This window comes from Physeter macrocephalus, chromosome 2 (assembly GCF_002837175.3).
Source record: "Physeter macrocephalus isolate SW-GA chromosome 2, ASM283717v5, whole genome shotgun sequence".
NCBI lineage: Eukaryota > Metazoa > Chordata > Mammalia > Artiodactyla > Physeteridae > Physeter > Physeter macrocephalus.
Window position 1 is genome coordinate 138359283 of NC_041215.1, and position 14186 is coordinate 138373468.

General features: G+C 57.1%; 1 protein-coding gene across 6 annotated transcripts in view; it reads right to left on the bottom strand.

The window, feature by feature from the left end:
• PASK (PAS domain containing serine/threonine kinase) overlaps positions 1–14186 on the bottom strand; it is a 39551-nt gene that overhangs the window by 19886 nt on the left and 5479 nt on the right. For all 6 annotated transcript variants that reach the window (XR_008619447.1, XM_028483461.2, XM_024124545.3 and 3 more), the window contains exons 2-9: positions 10232–10488; positions 8234–8466; positions 7380–7550; positions 6523–6663; positions 5871–6005; positions 3817–4077; positions 2441–2591; positions 129–252 (exon numbers count right to left, since the gene is read on the bottom strand). Coding sequence is in view for 5 of the 6 variants with exons in the window: in XM_028483461.2 (XP_028339262.1) it covers positions 129–252; positions 2441–2591; positions 3817–4077; positions 5871–6005; positions 6523–6663; positions 7380–7550; positions 8234–8466; positions 10232–10427 (1412 nt within the window). In the remaining variant the exon portion in view is untranslated. The remainder of the gene's footprint in view (positions 1–128; positions 253–2440; positions 2592–3816; positions 4078–5870; positions 6006–6522; positions 6664–7379; positions 7551–8233; positions 8467–10231; positions 10489–14186) is intronic.

Here is a 14186-nt window from a genome sequence, read left to right on the forward strand (position 1 = left end):
ACAGGAGAAGCACTGCCATCGTGAGGGGCAGCAGCAGGTGTCACCTCCATCATTCCCAAGGACCGAACACTTCCCCAGGGTGCCTCCCCCCGCCCCTCGCGCCCCCGCCCCGCCCCCAGAGGACTTACCCCAGAGTGGGCAGCGCCGGGAGGGAGAAGGCAAGGCAGCCCCCGGCGTCTGCAGGAACCTGGGCCCTGGGGGAGGCGGCCTGGCTCTCCACTGGCTTTGGGGTCTTGGTGTTCACCCTTAGATCTGGCAGCAACAGTGAAAAAAAAAAAGTGTTTTCCATTCGCTGGCTCATCCTGCTGAAATCCACCTCCTCGGCCCGTGTGACTGGTGAGCAGGGGGCGAGGGGGCCTAATCTGACCTCAGACACACCGCCAGCCCCACGTCCACAGCAGGTCTCGGATCTGACCGCCCCTCACTGCCCCACGGGCACCGGGTCCAGCCCACAGCCTCCCTGGGCTCTCCCTGCTCCGCCCTGGGCCCCGCACCCACCGACTCTGGAGTCAAACCTGCCCCTCATCTGCCGACAGCCCCCGAGGGCTCCACTCTGACACTGGGTAAAAACCAAAGGCCTGGCGGCCGGGCCCTGCTTCCCTCCCAAGGGCCTTGGAGCCTGGCCCTCTGGCCACCCCACCACACGCGGCACTGCTCCGTTTCCCAGAAGGCCACCCCTGCCTCATTCTGGCTCACAGACCCCAAGACGGCACACCCTCCCCCGCTGTGCCCTTCCTTTGAGCGCTGGTCACCTCCTACGGCTCGTGTGCCACCTGCCTCCGCCCGCCTGCCTACACCAGAGCCCGGGACATCACAGGTTACTGGGGTCAGAGGAGCGAGACTGTCCTCGCCACACAGCAGCCTGCGTGAGGGAGGCTCTCAGAAAGAGTCCCGGCCCCTGGCTGACAGGCGCAGGCAGGCTGGCACCACTAGCAAGAGCGCGCGTCCCCACGCGCCCAGAAACACGCCCCCGAGTGCACCCTGGAGACGATGACGGGGACAGATCTTCTGTGACCCCACCCCCCAACTTCTACATAGAAGATGAACTACACACACACACACACACACACACACCAGGAAGAATTTGGGAATCTGGAAAAAGAGGAAAGGGAATGCATCAGTGATACAGAAAAAAACTTGAAAAAAAGGAGTCTTTGCAGACAGAAAAACCCGGAGACAATGAAGGAAACCCCATGTTAAGAAAAGTGGTCATAGACTTCCCTGGCGGCACGGTGGTTAAGAATCTGCCTGCCAGTGCAGGTTCGGTCTCTGTCCCGGGAAGATCCCACATGCCGCGGAGCCACTAAGCCCATGTGCCACAACTCCTGAGCCTGCACTCTAGAGCCCTTGAGCCACAACTCCTGAGCCTGCGCTCTAGAGCCCGTGAGCCACAACTCCTGAGCCTGCACTCTAGGGCCCGTAAGCCACAACTACCGAAGCCCGCACGCCTAGAGCCCGTGCTCCGCAACAAGAGAAGCCATCCAAGTGAGAAGCCCGCACGCCTAGAGCCCGTGCTCCGCAACAAGAGAAGCCATCCCAGTGAGAAGCCCGCGCACCGCAACGAAGAGTAGCCCCCGCTCGCCGCAACCAGAGAAAGCCCACGCGCAGCAACGAAGACCCAACGCAGCCAAAAATAAATAAATAATAAATTAAAAAATAAAAGAAAAGTGGTCAAAGAGAGTCAGTAGCCTAAGAAAGCATCTTTTAAAACCTGGACGCCATCTGACGATAAAGGTCCACATCCCAGTTGGACGCCGCGCAGCCGCGTCCCCCTCGGTGGCCACGTGAAACCCACTCACGCGTCTACTCAAACACCACGTCCTCCCACGGACGCGCCCGCAGGTGACAATGCCCCACGGGTGCGGAGCTGGGACAGGCCCCCGAGGCAGGGCCAGGGCAGCTCCTCCTTGAGCCTCCTTGGGGACGCAGGCGCCCCGGAGGCTGCTGGTCCCCTGCTTCCCGGAGCTCCAAAGCCAGAGCGGGAGCCACGCTCCGTCCTCTCACGCATGGCGCCTGCCACATCACGTGGTGGGGCTCGGGCCACTTGTTGGAATCATATTAAATGTTGAAAGTACTAGAAATAAACAAATCCCGCCAGGACTGTTTACTCAGGGATTCATCTGATATGCTGCGTCAATCCGGTCTTCAGCCACTTACGCAAAGCTACATAACTCACACGAGACCGCCAACTAGCGGCCGGTGTCGCGGACGCAGGCACGCGGTGACTCACCTGGGGGGGGACCTCTCGCGCTAACACATCTGTGAGACCCGCACACGAGTGTCCCATCCCCTGGGAACACGGAAGGCCCACGAGAGACAGACAGAAACACCAAACCCACACAAACAGGGTCCCCACGACGGCCGTCCCATCACCCATGGAGGCCAGGGGCGGGGACGGGGCAGCCACAGGTGCACCTGGGAGGAGGAGGCCAGCTCTCACCCGCGGCTGTGCGCCAGGCGTCCCCAGTGGCCTCCCCAGGCCCACTGTGGCTGCCAGCGTCCACGCAGTTGGCCACGTCTGGCAGCAGAAAGGAACTGTCACAGGCAAGGTCCATGTAGTGGTAGAAACCAGGAATCAGGAAAGTGATGTTCTAGAAAACAGAAGGACATTTCAGAACCCGGCGAGAATCCTCACTGACCCACTGAACCATCCCTCCGTCCCGTCTGGGCAGAGAATGAAGACGACGCGAGCAAGTCTCTGGACAAGGTTAGGAAAGACCCCGGTCAAACTCCTTCTGGTAGACCCGAAGCCCCTGAGGCTCAACATGGAAATCAAAACTTGCTTCCCTTTCTCGTAGCACACCCTGACGAGACCACGTCCACACACTCCCTGGAAGGACTGGGCGCCCCCAATGTTCCTGAGGGGAGCCCTTGTCCAAGAGTTAGTCTAACTGCGTTTTCACTAACTTCAACTGAACTAAGTTTGACTTAGTTTAACTAAAATTTATCTTACTTGCTTCTTAGTATTTCTATTAAAGAACAGAAAGGGACCTGTTTTGAGAGCCTCAAAAGAAGTTAAAGCTCTGGCTGGCTGGACGGGGTACAGGGTTGGCTCCAGAAAGAGTGACAAGAGGGGACGGCTGCCTGTGGGGAACAAGGTGCTCAGTGGAAGGCTGTGGGGAACGCCGGGCCTGCACCCACGTCTAGGAGCCAGTCCAGCCAGGTGCAGGGCATGGGGCCAGGGGCGGGGGTGTCATTCGGGTGTCAAGAGCGACACATCACGCAGCAGCCTCTCCTTCCTGCATGAACCACCCCCCCAATCGAGTGGGGGCCCATGCCCCCTCCCCAGAAGCCCTGGAGGACTGCTGAGACCACCCTAGGAAAGCCACTCCGAGGAAGCCTGAGATGCTCGCCTGCCCTCAGAGCCCAGCCCAATCCAAGGAAGAAGGTTCTAAAAACACCTTCCTCCCATCCTGACTCACAACGGACCCCAGGACGGTCAGAGGAGGTGTGGACAAGCCCCGGCCCGTGGGTGTGGAGCAAATCCGCACAGCTGTGACACACACCCTCATCCAATGAGTCAGACTCGATCTTACTTGGGACAGGCTTTGGGGTGAGAGAGCCCCTTCCCTCTCCTGGGGGGGCACACGGCACCCAAAGGCTTTGGGGGTAGCCTGGGGGGGGCGGTCATCAAGTATTCCCTGTGGGATCCAGATAAATGGGCACAGGCGGGGGAATAGGGCCATGAGCAGAGGCCTCCCTCTCTGGGCCCGAGTTCCCGCGGGGAAAGCTGGTGAGCTCGGCTAGAGGATGCAGAAGCACAGGCCTATGACGGGCCAAGACTGGCTTCCCCAAGGCGGGGTGGGGGAGAAACACCTTGCCCAGGAGCTCATCCTTTCCATAACCAAACAGCATCAGAGCAAAGCTGTGGTTGATGCCGTAGATGGTCCCGTCCGGCAGGAGGGTGATGAGCCCACTGATGGTGGAGAACACCCAGATGGATGCCCAGTAGCCCCAGTCAGGGGCTGCCTTGCCGTCTGCTGCCTCCTCGCTGCCGGGTTTGGAGTTCAGCTTTAAGCTCAGAGGGAAGGTGGTGCCATCCTTGGCTCTTCCAACAGACCTCTGAATCTGGAGGTTCTGAAAAAAAGACACACCACTGAGCTGACCACAGCACCTCCTGTGGCCCGAGTCTCGAGACTTTGCTGCTTTAGATTGACGTCCACCCGTGCCCGTTGGCGGGTGCCCCCCAAACACCTAACTCTCCACACTGCTCTTCCTTCCTCTATCTCCCCGCACCACCCCTCTCTGCCCCAGGGAACGCAGAGCCCTGAGCGGGAGCTGCGGCCAGGCCAGGGGACCCGAGTCCAGACCAGACCGAGTGCAGAGCACACAGGGTCCATCCAGCAACGCGCCAGCCCTGCAGGAGGGGGCACCAGCAAGCTCCTCCCCGCTGCCCACCCTGGACCACTGGTGCCCCCCCGCGCCCGCCTCTGTAGGCGGCCCCAACCCCTCACCCCGCCCTCTGTCCTGCAGCCTGGGGGGCAGTGGCTTCCCGTAGTTGCTGACCTCTGGGCGGCCTGTCCATCCCCCCTGCCTCCTTAGCTCCTCCGGCACCCGGGCAACCAAGTACTTGCATCACGTTTCTCTGCTCAAATACTCGGGCGTATCCGGTCTCCCAAGCCAATCTTGACTGTGCAGCCTCTAAGCAGAGGCTTTCTGAGTCAGGTCCCTTCCTGGTCCCGAGACGGCAAGCTGGCCCAGGCCTCATGTCTACCCCTCACTCCACACCGCCTGCCCCCTTCTCAGGGTCCACCCGCAAGGCACAAGTCCTGCAGAGGCCCGAGGCCTGAAAGGGGGGGAGCTCCTACTGCTTCAGCACAGCGCCCTGACCAGGGGCAGAACTCAAGACCCCAGGCTCCCCGTGGTAAGGGTGCAGGCCAGACCCCAGGCCCCAGGGAGCCCTGAGGAAAGAGGGGGCACGGTGTCTGTCTCCACTTGCTGCTGGGGGTGTCAGGCGGCTCCAGCGTGGGGCTGCTGGGAGGGTGCTTGCCGTTCTGGCACTCACCTCTTGTGGCTATGTGCCTGGGGTGGGCAGAGGTTTGCTTATGTTCAGTTAAGCAAAAGAGTCCCCTAAAGTGGTCGTACCAACTGATGCTCCAGAGCTTTGGGGTCCAAGTGGTCCCACTGCTTTAGGACAGAATAAAGGACATAAAGAGAATAAGGTACGGGGGGAGACGTTTCCAATTGAGCTGGAAAGCCTAAAAATAGAAAAGCACCACCTCAGAGGGCTCAGCTCTTAGCCTAAGGCCAGTGGGAAAGCCAGGGCGTGCCTACAGGTGTCCCGAAAGAATCTCCTATTTCTTGCAGCAGCAGAGCCGACTTCAGCCCCAAATCGACCGTCCGGCTGACCCTGCCGGTGGCTGGGATGTGACATCAGGTGAATTCCCAGCAACGTGACTGCTTGGGTGAAGGCTGCGTGCTAGTTGGTGAACGGAGCACCTGGGAACTGGGAGGATCCACACGATAAGAGAACCTTCAGCCCCAAACCTCCACTGCCCCCAAAGCTGCCGACTGACCCGCCTCCGTCCGACCTGCAGTCCTCCCCTTGGGGGGAGACCTGCCACCCGCCAATTCCCCCTGCTCCTCTCAGCTCCCAGCAGGAGCTCCAGGGAGAGGACCAAGGCGCAGGAGCAGTCGGTCAGGGAGCCACGGGCGCTCTGCGCCTTGGTCAAGACTGCAGAGCCAGACATCTCTAAGTGGAACCTGTCCCGCTGTGTCCACGCACGGGCCACTCCTACTCTCGGGAAGCCCGGCCCCCATCCGCAAGTCAGGGATTTGGGTCTAAGAACTTGACGGTCATCAGGTAAAGAGACCCCAGCGGCCACGGGGCCCCAGCCACGGCCAGGCAGTGCAGGTGGTCGGGGTCCTACCTCGGGGATGTGCTCGCCGGGTGGAGGGAGCTGCACAGAAGGGATAAGGTCTGTGATGCGCTGCCCGACCACTTCCTCCCCAGATGTGAATCCATGCAGGTGGGCAAAGAGACCGTCACAGGACGTCACGGTTCCCTTGGAGGAAAAGCCAGCATTTTACACCTTGTAATCAGAGTTGCTTGCGCCTCAGCTTTAAACCTCACCGAACTTCTGTGTCTCCAAGCTGAAGGCAAGGCTAGCAGGGCTACCTCTCCCCCAAAACCCGACCCCCACAAAGGGCAGCGGTCACGAAGAACGCCGTCCTCCTCCTTCTGCTGGGCGGACCGAGACACGCCTTTCTCCGGGCACCCGCAGAAGCCCATACAGCAACCACACCCACGCTTGCCTCTGAGTGCCGCCTGCACCTCAGCCACCCCTCGGACAGACGGACGTGTATCGCTTTACCGAAGTGTTGAAACAATCCTGTGAGTGTCAGGATTATATCCCAATTTTACAGGTGAGGGAACGGGGCCACAGGGAGACTGGGTTCCCTGCCCCAAGGGCACACAGTTAGTCAGGGGTCTGCTGCGGGCCAACGCCCCAGAACCCCATGCCCTCTTTCTGCCCAAAGGCCCTGGTGGGGAGGCGACACGCAGCTGAGAAACAGACTCACGTTGCTCTGGAAAGCCACCCAGGCCGAGACCCTCTCCACGGGCTCCAGCACGACCACGCAGCAGAGGCTGTGCTCCTGCTTCACCCTCTTCACCCACACGGAGACCGGGATCTGCTCCCCACTGCGGCTCACGATGTCCACCTGGGGGCAGAGGGGCTCAGACCTGGCCAGAACCTGGCACGTGGGCGCTCCTGACCGCTGCTCACCTGCCTCACTTTTCGGAAATTAACTGAAGTACAAACAAGGCTTCTGACACCTAACCTTACAGTCCCCGAGCGAATGAATGATCTAGCGAAGAGTAGGTTTTTTCCATCCTCAGCCTCACGGTAACAAAGCCGGGGAAAGAGCAGTGTCTGTAATTTCTTAAAGAACAGACGCCAATACATGCCGAACGTCTGAATTTTCTTCTAGGTAGTCGCCTCGTGGACGGGTAATTTTCCGGATGTAGTTGGTCCTATCTAACTTGTTTTGGTGCCTGAGGCTCAGGGCTCAGCATCTAACACGCAGGTCAGCCCATCAACGTCTGGCTTGGACACACACAGGGAGGCTCAAAGCTCCAGGGAAACCCTGCAGCCACGCCAGCCCCTCCAAGACCACCAAACAAGCAGGGCGTGGAGATGTGGATGGGAGACAACAGAACCGTGCGACTCCTCGGGAACCTGGTGTGGGCCCTGCAGGCTCGCAAGGCGGTCAAGGCTCCTCCTGATCCAGGAGTACCGGGGACGCGCCAGGCCAGCGGCAGTCCTGTCTCTGTTCCGACACGGCCTCCCCCCGCCGCCCCAGTTGGTCCCCATGCCAAGGCTGAGGGCAGGACGGCGCCGGCAGTGACCACCGGCAGTCGAGAGGCCCACACTCACCACCGTGCCGAGCACGACGGCGGCGTGGCCGTCGGCGCCCCCGTGCTCCTCACTGAGGGCCTGCACCACGTCGGAATCCGGCTTCAGGAGGAACTGTGTGAGCCTCTGGCCAATCAGGTCGTGGCTGCTGTACCCCAGGAGCCGGCAGGCTCTGTCGCTGGCCACCAGGATCTGAGGTCGCAGAGAGGAGGGCACCCGCGTCACCGGCAGCTCCTCTGACTCCCGAGCAGCCGAGGGGAAGGCAGCGAGGAGGTGGTGCGGGCCCCTGCGGGGACGGCCCAGCGACCTGTCCTTTCCGCCGCGCCCCGCGGCCGTCGAGCTCCCAGCAGAGCCACCCCGGGTCCTCCGGCATCTCAACCACATGGAAACAAGAATGACCGCCGGCCAGTGCAGCAGCGGCACTGAGACTGAAACCACCCACCCTTCACCCGCCGAGATGGACACGCCACGTCGTGAGGAGCAGGCGGGAGAGGCGGGGATGCACGCCCCACGCCTGCCCGTCTGACGGTCTCAGCTCTTTGCACACCACCGTGCATGATGCAAACACATTTACTTCAAACAAACAGGCCTGAATCTCCAGGCCTATTTTAGTTGAGCCAGCACTGAAGCAAACGCATGAATAGGTAATGCGCTGCTTCCTTTCCTTCAATCTCTGCCTTGATGAGAAGATTCAATACGTCTCGACTGATTAACACTGAGGTAGGTCTCCAAAGTCCTCTCTCTATTGCTACTATGTAGGTAGAACCAGCCCCTTTTCTCATTGCACCCGAAACACTCAAGTGCCTCTGTTTGAGGTTACAGGTTGAAGGCACAGACCCCAAACTCACGGCTGGGTCACAAACCGAAGCACATACCTCTGTGGTCTTGGCGTCCACGGTGAACACGGCCTTGCTGGGGTTGCACACAGGGGCCGGGAGCGGAGGTGTGGACCACCCTGAGGACACGCCCCACAGCAGGGAGCAGCGCGACGTGCTGCCCAGGGACCCTACCAGGTCCGCCTGCGCAGGCGCAGCCGGGCAGTGAGATGTGCTTGTGCAAATATTTTGGGCAGCCAATGATGACAGACAGTAGAAGCTCCATCTGTCTTCTGGAAAAAGCAAAGGAAGGGACACTTTAAACCCTGCGTGGCTGAAACACACAAGACACACAGTCCCCACCTCTAGCTCGTGCAAAAGGATCCAGGATGAAATTGACCTGCAGGGCTGATTCACACTCTCAACGGTGCATCTGAACATTCCCCAGAGGCCGCCTAGGCAACCACCACACAGAAGCACAAAGGGCCTCAACGCTATGCAAACAACCCTCTGAAGTCCCTTCCCCTCCAAGGGGTGTGCTCCCGTTTCCACTGGTCCAAGCCCCACAGGCCCTCCAGCCGCCACCCCTCACCTGCCCCTGCGAAGTCACACAAACTCCAGAGCTCCCTGCCGTCTCATCACCTGCCCTGGGTCTCCCTCCCGCTTCCCCACCGCCGCTCCAAAAATCAGTTCTCGGCCCAGTGGCTCCTGAGTCCCAGCGGTCAATTCCCAGGCCTCGCCCCCACCCCCCCACGCCTCAGCATCGCTGGGCCAGGAGGGCCGCTCCCCTCCTCCCAAACTGCCTGCCCTCAGCAGGGCACTCTCTGCCCTCCACCTGCTCACCTCGCACCGCTGCAGGAGCCCAGGCTCAGCCTCAGAACCTCTAACCATCCCTGGTGGCTTCATATACACTTCACATAGACGTGTGCTGATGGCCCCCCACTCACACCCGCAGCCCCAACCCTCCCCTGGGCTCCAGCCGCCAGCTCCTCCTCTTTCCCAGCTCAGTGAGTGTCAACTCCAGCCTTCCAGCAGCTCAGAAACCAAACAAGCAAACATGACTCTTCCCTGCTCTCCGCTCTGGGCCCCTCAGAGAGGACGCCTGACTTTCCCAGTCAGCGGGCCCACCCTGACCATTCTTTGAGGCTAGAAACCACACGGTCATCTGCCCTGGGCCTCCTCTTCCCAGGCATCCAGTGCCAAGCTCAATCCAACCACCCTCAGGCCTCGGGACAGGCACTGAGACGCCAGCCCTGCCTCTTCCTCCCACCCCTCCCTGGACAGTGCCCCCGGCTGGAGCCCTCACTCCCGGGGCACCTGCCCGCCTCACAGACCAGCGAGGCCACCGCCACAGCATCTGCCTCCTGAGCACAGCTGGCCCCTCCAGATCCTCCTCCCCTCTCCCCGAGACCAGACCCCCCCCATCCCGTTCCCCTGCAGCCCTTTCCCCCAGCTCCAGCCACCTCCCCATTGTCCTACCAGGCTTCGCCGCGGTCCGGGCCTCCCAACCCCCAACAAGCACCTGCTGGCCCCCAGGTACCCCCTCCGACGATGAGCCGCCGAGGCAGAGCAGAGCCCTCCTCCTGGCTGGGTCTGGGCCCTGCAGGCACCAGCTGATGCAGAGAAATAAGGAAGGGGGGGTCAGTGGCACCTCCCACTTCTCAGCCAACCCCGGGCACTGCCACCTGCAAGCCCGTCTAACCCGCCTGCACCCAGGAGGAAAGCAGGAGCCTGGGCACTGTCGGTCAGCATGCACTGAACCCAGTGAATAAAACTGAGTCTGGCTCGCACAGCCCACCCGGCCCAGCCCGGCCATCTCACACGCCCCGGAGCGAGAAACCCCAACCCTGGACCGCAGGCCAATTCCAACCGCCGCCTGAAAAGGAGTTTCCTGCACAAGAATCACAGCAGAACAAACGTGACAGGAGAGGGCCCTGCTGGCATCTCCTGAAACGAAGGCCTTTTCTCTGCAGGAGCAGAGCCCCTGCGCGGAGCCCGGCGTGGCCCCCGCTTTCCCACGCAAGGCGGACGCCCCTGGCGATGGGAAGGGCTGCTTACCGGACAGCGCCGTCCTGCTCTGGCAGAGCTTCGACAGCCCATCCCTTCTGCTTGGCTGTCTGTGGGCCAAGGACCAGGCCTTGCTGGGCTCGGAGGCGGTCTGCGCAGCAGGGCCCTCTGGCGGTGCTGGCAGGGAGAGGCTCCCGCCCTGGCCCCAGCGGCTCTCTTCTGAGGCCATGGGGCCTCTGTCCTCCATCGGGAGCTGGCGGGCCAGCGGGACAGTCGTCCACCGGAAAATGAAGTGAACGGATCAGCGTCTGCAAGGCAAGGACAAAGGCAGTTTAGCCAACAAATTCTTCACAAGGCTGAGCTCAGCTCAGCCCCAAAAGACTCACAGGCGCCCAAGAGCCATCCTGGGTCAGAGCCTACGAAGCGAGGATAGCCAGACGGAGAGAAGTGCCTAGGAAGGGATGAGAAAGAGAAGGAAAGGGGGAAAACCAGAACAGAGCGGGACGGAGCCGTGAAGGACACTTTGCACTACAGTACAGATCCACTGCCAGGAGGCATAGGCCAGGGACCTTGATGAAGGAGGAGGCTAGGGCCAGGGCGACGGGCCCCTAGAGCCTACACCCCACTTCTGGGTCACCTTCTGGGCATGCGGAACCCAGAGCTCCCAGCCCGAGGGCCTGGAGCCCACTCCCCAGACCTGCACCGGCCTCTTCCCCTCATCAGCCCTCCCACATTACAGCACCCACTGACCCAAGGACAGGCCAAGGAGCAGCCCTGCTCCAACGATAAGGAGGTAGAGCGGGAGACCACGCTTCAACAGCAGGCGGGGGTGCCCTCCCAACGCAGGATGGACCTGGAGCTGTCCCTTCCCACGCCACCACATGACAGCAGAGAACTCTAAGGGATCCCCACCCACCCAGCCCACCCTGGCTTCAAAGTCATCATAAAGATTCATCAGGGTAGGAGGGCAGTGCCTTCCACAGTGAACAGTCTATGGGCTGATGTGTCATTCTGCATACGGTGACAGCAATGTGGGGTCTCTGGTACACTCATGCCCTAGTTCCCTCAGATGTTCACATCAGGGCCCGGCAATGCCCACCTAGGCTGCGCGCTGAGCTCGGTGGTATGGGGCCCCACTAGACAGAGGGAAAACTGGAGGTCCCACTAAGACCTGTGTGGAAGGATGATGACCTCAAAACACGCCATAGAGCTACATAAACAAAGGTCATTGCAGGTAGAGGAACAAAAATAGACGATAGAACATAATCAATTTCAGAAACAGACCGAAGGGACACTGGCACACAGTGAAGATCAGTAGGGCACCACCAGCATGTTCCCCAGCTTGGTGAGGCCCTGGACAGGCACCTGACCTTCCAGTTTCAGTTTCCTCATATGTAAAATGTGATTAACAATAATCCACACCTCATAATACCTTTGTGAGGATTCAGAGACCTAAGTTGGGGCTGGCATACTGTAAGCGCTTAATAACTGTGATCTGATAGTTTTAAATGGAATTAGAATAATTAGTTTGGGGCAAAATTGCATCCCTATGACTTTCCATGTACAAAAATTAGTTCCAAATGAATTAAAGAACAAAAGACAAAAGTTCTAGAAAAAAAATAAGACTAAGAATATAGGGGACTAGATAACTCTTTGTGGCCCTTGCATTTTAGAACAACTAGGTCTCACCAAGAACATGGTTGCCATGGCATCTGTGAGCTACCTGAAAGTAGGAGAAACTTCCAAAAGGTAAAAACAGTACACATGAGCTGACACCAGAGCTGGGAGTGAGTCACCTCAAGAGATGAGAGAGTCACCCTCAGACTCCTAGAAGAAGCCAGGGACCCCTGAAGAGGGGTAGTGTGGCCCTAATTCAGTAGCACCCCCAAGATCCTGGCAAAAGCAATCCTCTCAGAAACAAAGCATCCTAAATAGAGGCCTGAGATTTTCCAAAGATTAAGATTAACCAAATATGCTCTCTCTCAATTAAAGAGACAAGAAAAAAAAATACCATGAGTGAAAATCTGCAGAAAAATCAAACAACAAAGTCAGATACACAAGAAGATTAGATGGTAGATAGAAATAACTGAAAATGTGTTTAAAACTATAAAAGATGGGGTCTTTCGCTCACAAAAGTGAGCAAACAAGAGTTTCTCAAAATAACTAGGAAGATATTGAAAGAATCAAACCAGCTTTTCAGAAATTAATTTTTTTTTAAACCAGTAGAGCTTATGTTCGGTAGAACTGGAAGGTTGTCGGAAAGAGAGATTTTGCTCTTAAAGGTTGTGCACAGACTCTCACACACTCTGAAATCCAGCACAGAGGCAGTGGTTTCAAAGGAGCCTGGGTCAACCCACTTGCTGATCTTAGAGAGCCGCCTGGGAAGGCAGGGGGCAGCTGCGCTTCACCCTGGGGACTGGGACACTGGCTGCAGCCATTTCTGTGCTCATGTTCCACAGTGCTGACGCCGGGGCTGGCGGGCACAATTCTGGAATCCTCCCTCTAGCCTAGTAGCACCAGGTGTTCTGTCCATCCCACCAGCGTGCCCACAGCAACTTCACGTGGCTGGGCCTCACAAGCAGCTGGGCTGGGGCCCAGTTCCACACAGGAGCACACCCACAGCAGTGGGCCCCACCACAAAAGAAGGGCGCACGCAGCCCACATAGGGAGCACCCCTGCAGCATCTGGCTCTGGTGGCCAGAGGGAAGTGTGCTGCTGAGTCCCGCAGGACACCTCTCACATAAGGCCACTTCTCCAAGGTTGGGAGACATAACCAACCTACCTAAAACAAAGAAATAAAGATTAGCAAAATGAAGAGACAGAGGAATATATTCCAAATGAAAAACCTCAGAGAAAGGACTAAATGGATATGAGTAATCCACCTGATAAAAGACTCCAAGGTAATGATCATAAAGATGCCCACAGGATTCAGGAGGAGAACGGATGAACACAGTGAAAACTTCAACAAAGAGTTAGAAAACATACAGAAGAACCAATCAGAACTAAAGAATACAATAAATGAAAAAATACACTAGAAGGAATCAACAGTAGATTAGATGACAGAGGAACAGATCAGCAATCCGGAAGACAGAGTAGTAGAAATCACTCAAGCTGAACAGAAAAAATAAAAAAGAATTAATAAAAATGAGAAAAGTTTCAGGGACCTCTGGAACAACTACAAGCATACTAACATTCAAATTAGAGGGGTTCCAGAAAGAGAAGGGAGGAAAGAAAGGGCAGAGAACTTATGTGAAAACATAATAGCAGAAAAATTCCTCAACCTGGGGAAGGAAACAGACATCCAGGTCCAGGACGCATAGAAAGCCCCAAAAAAGATGAACAAAGAGGTACACACCAAGACACACTGTAATTAAAATGTCAAAAGTTAAAGATAAATAGAAAATCTTAAAAGCAGCAAGAGAAAAACCATTGGTTACATACAAAGGAATTCCCAGAAGACCATCAGCTGACTTTTCAGCAGAAATTCTGCAGGCCAGAAGGGAGTGGCACCATATATTCGAAGTGATGAAAGGAAAAAACCTACAACCGAGAATACTCTACTTGGCAAGGCTAACATTCAGATTTGAAGGACAGATAAGGAGTTTTACAGACAAGCAAAAGCTAAACAAGTTCAGCACCACTAAACCAGCCTTACAGAAATGTTAAAGGGACTTCTCTAAGCAGAAAAGAAAAGGCCACAACTAGACATTTTTAAACTGTGAAAGAAAAAAAAAAATCCCAGTGGTAAAGGCAAACATAGAAAAGGCAGTGGATCAACCACTTATAAAGCTAGTAGAAAGGTTGAAAGACAAAAGTAGTAAAATCATCTATACCCATAATAAGTAATTAAGGGATACACAAAATAAAAAGATGTGAAATATGACATCAGTAACATAAAATGTGGGATGGGGAAGGAGTAAAATGTAGGGCTTTTAGAATGCACTTGAACTTAAGCAACCATCAACTTAAAATAATCACATATACATATAGGTTGTTATATATGAAT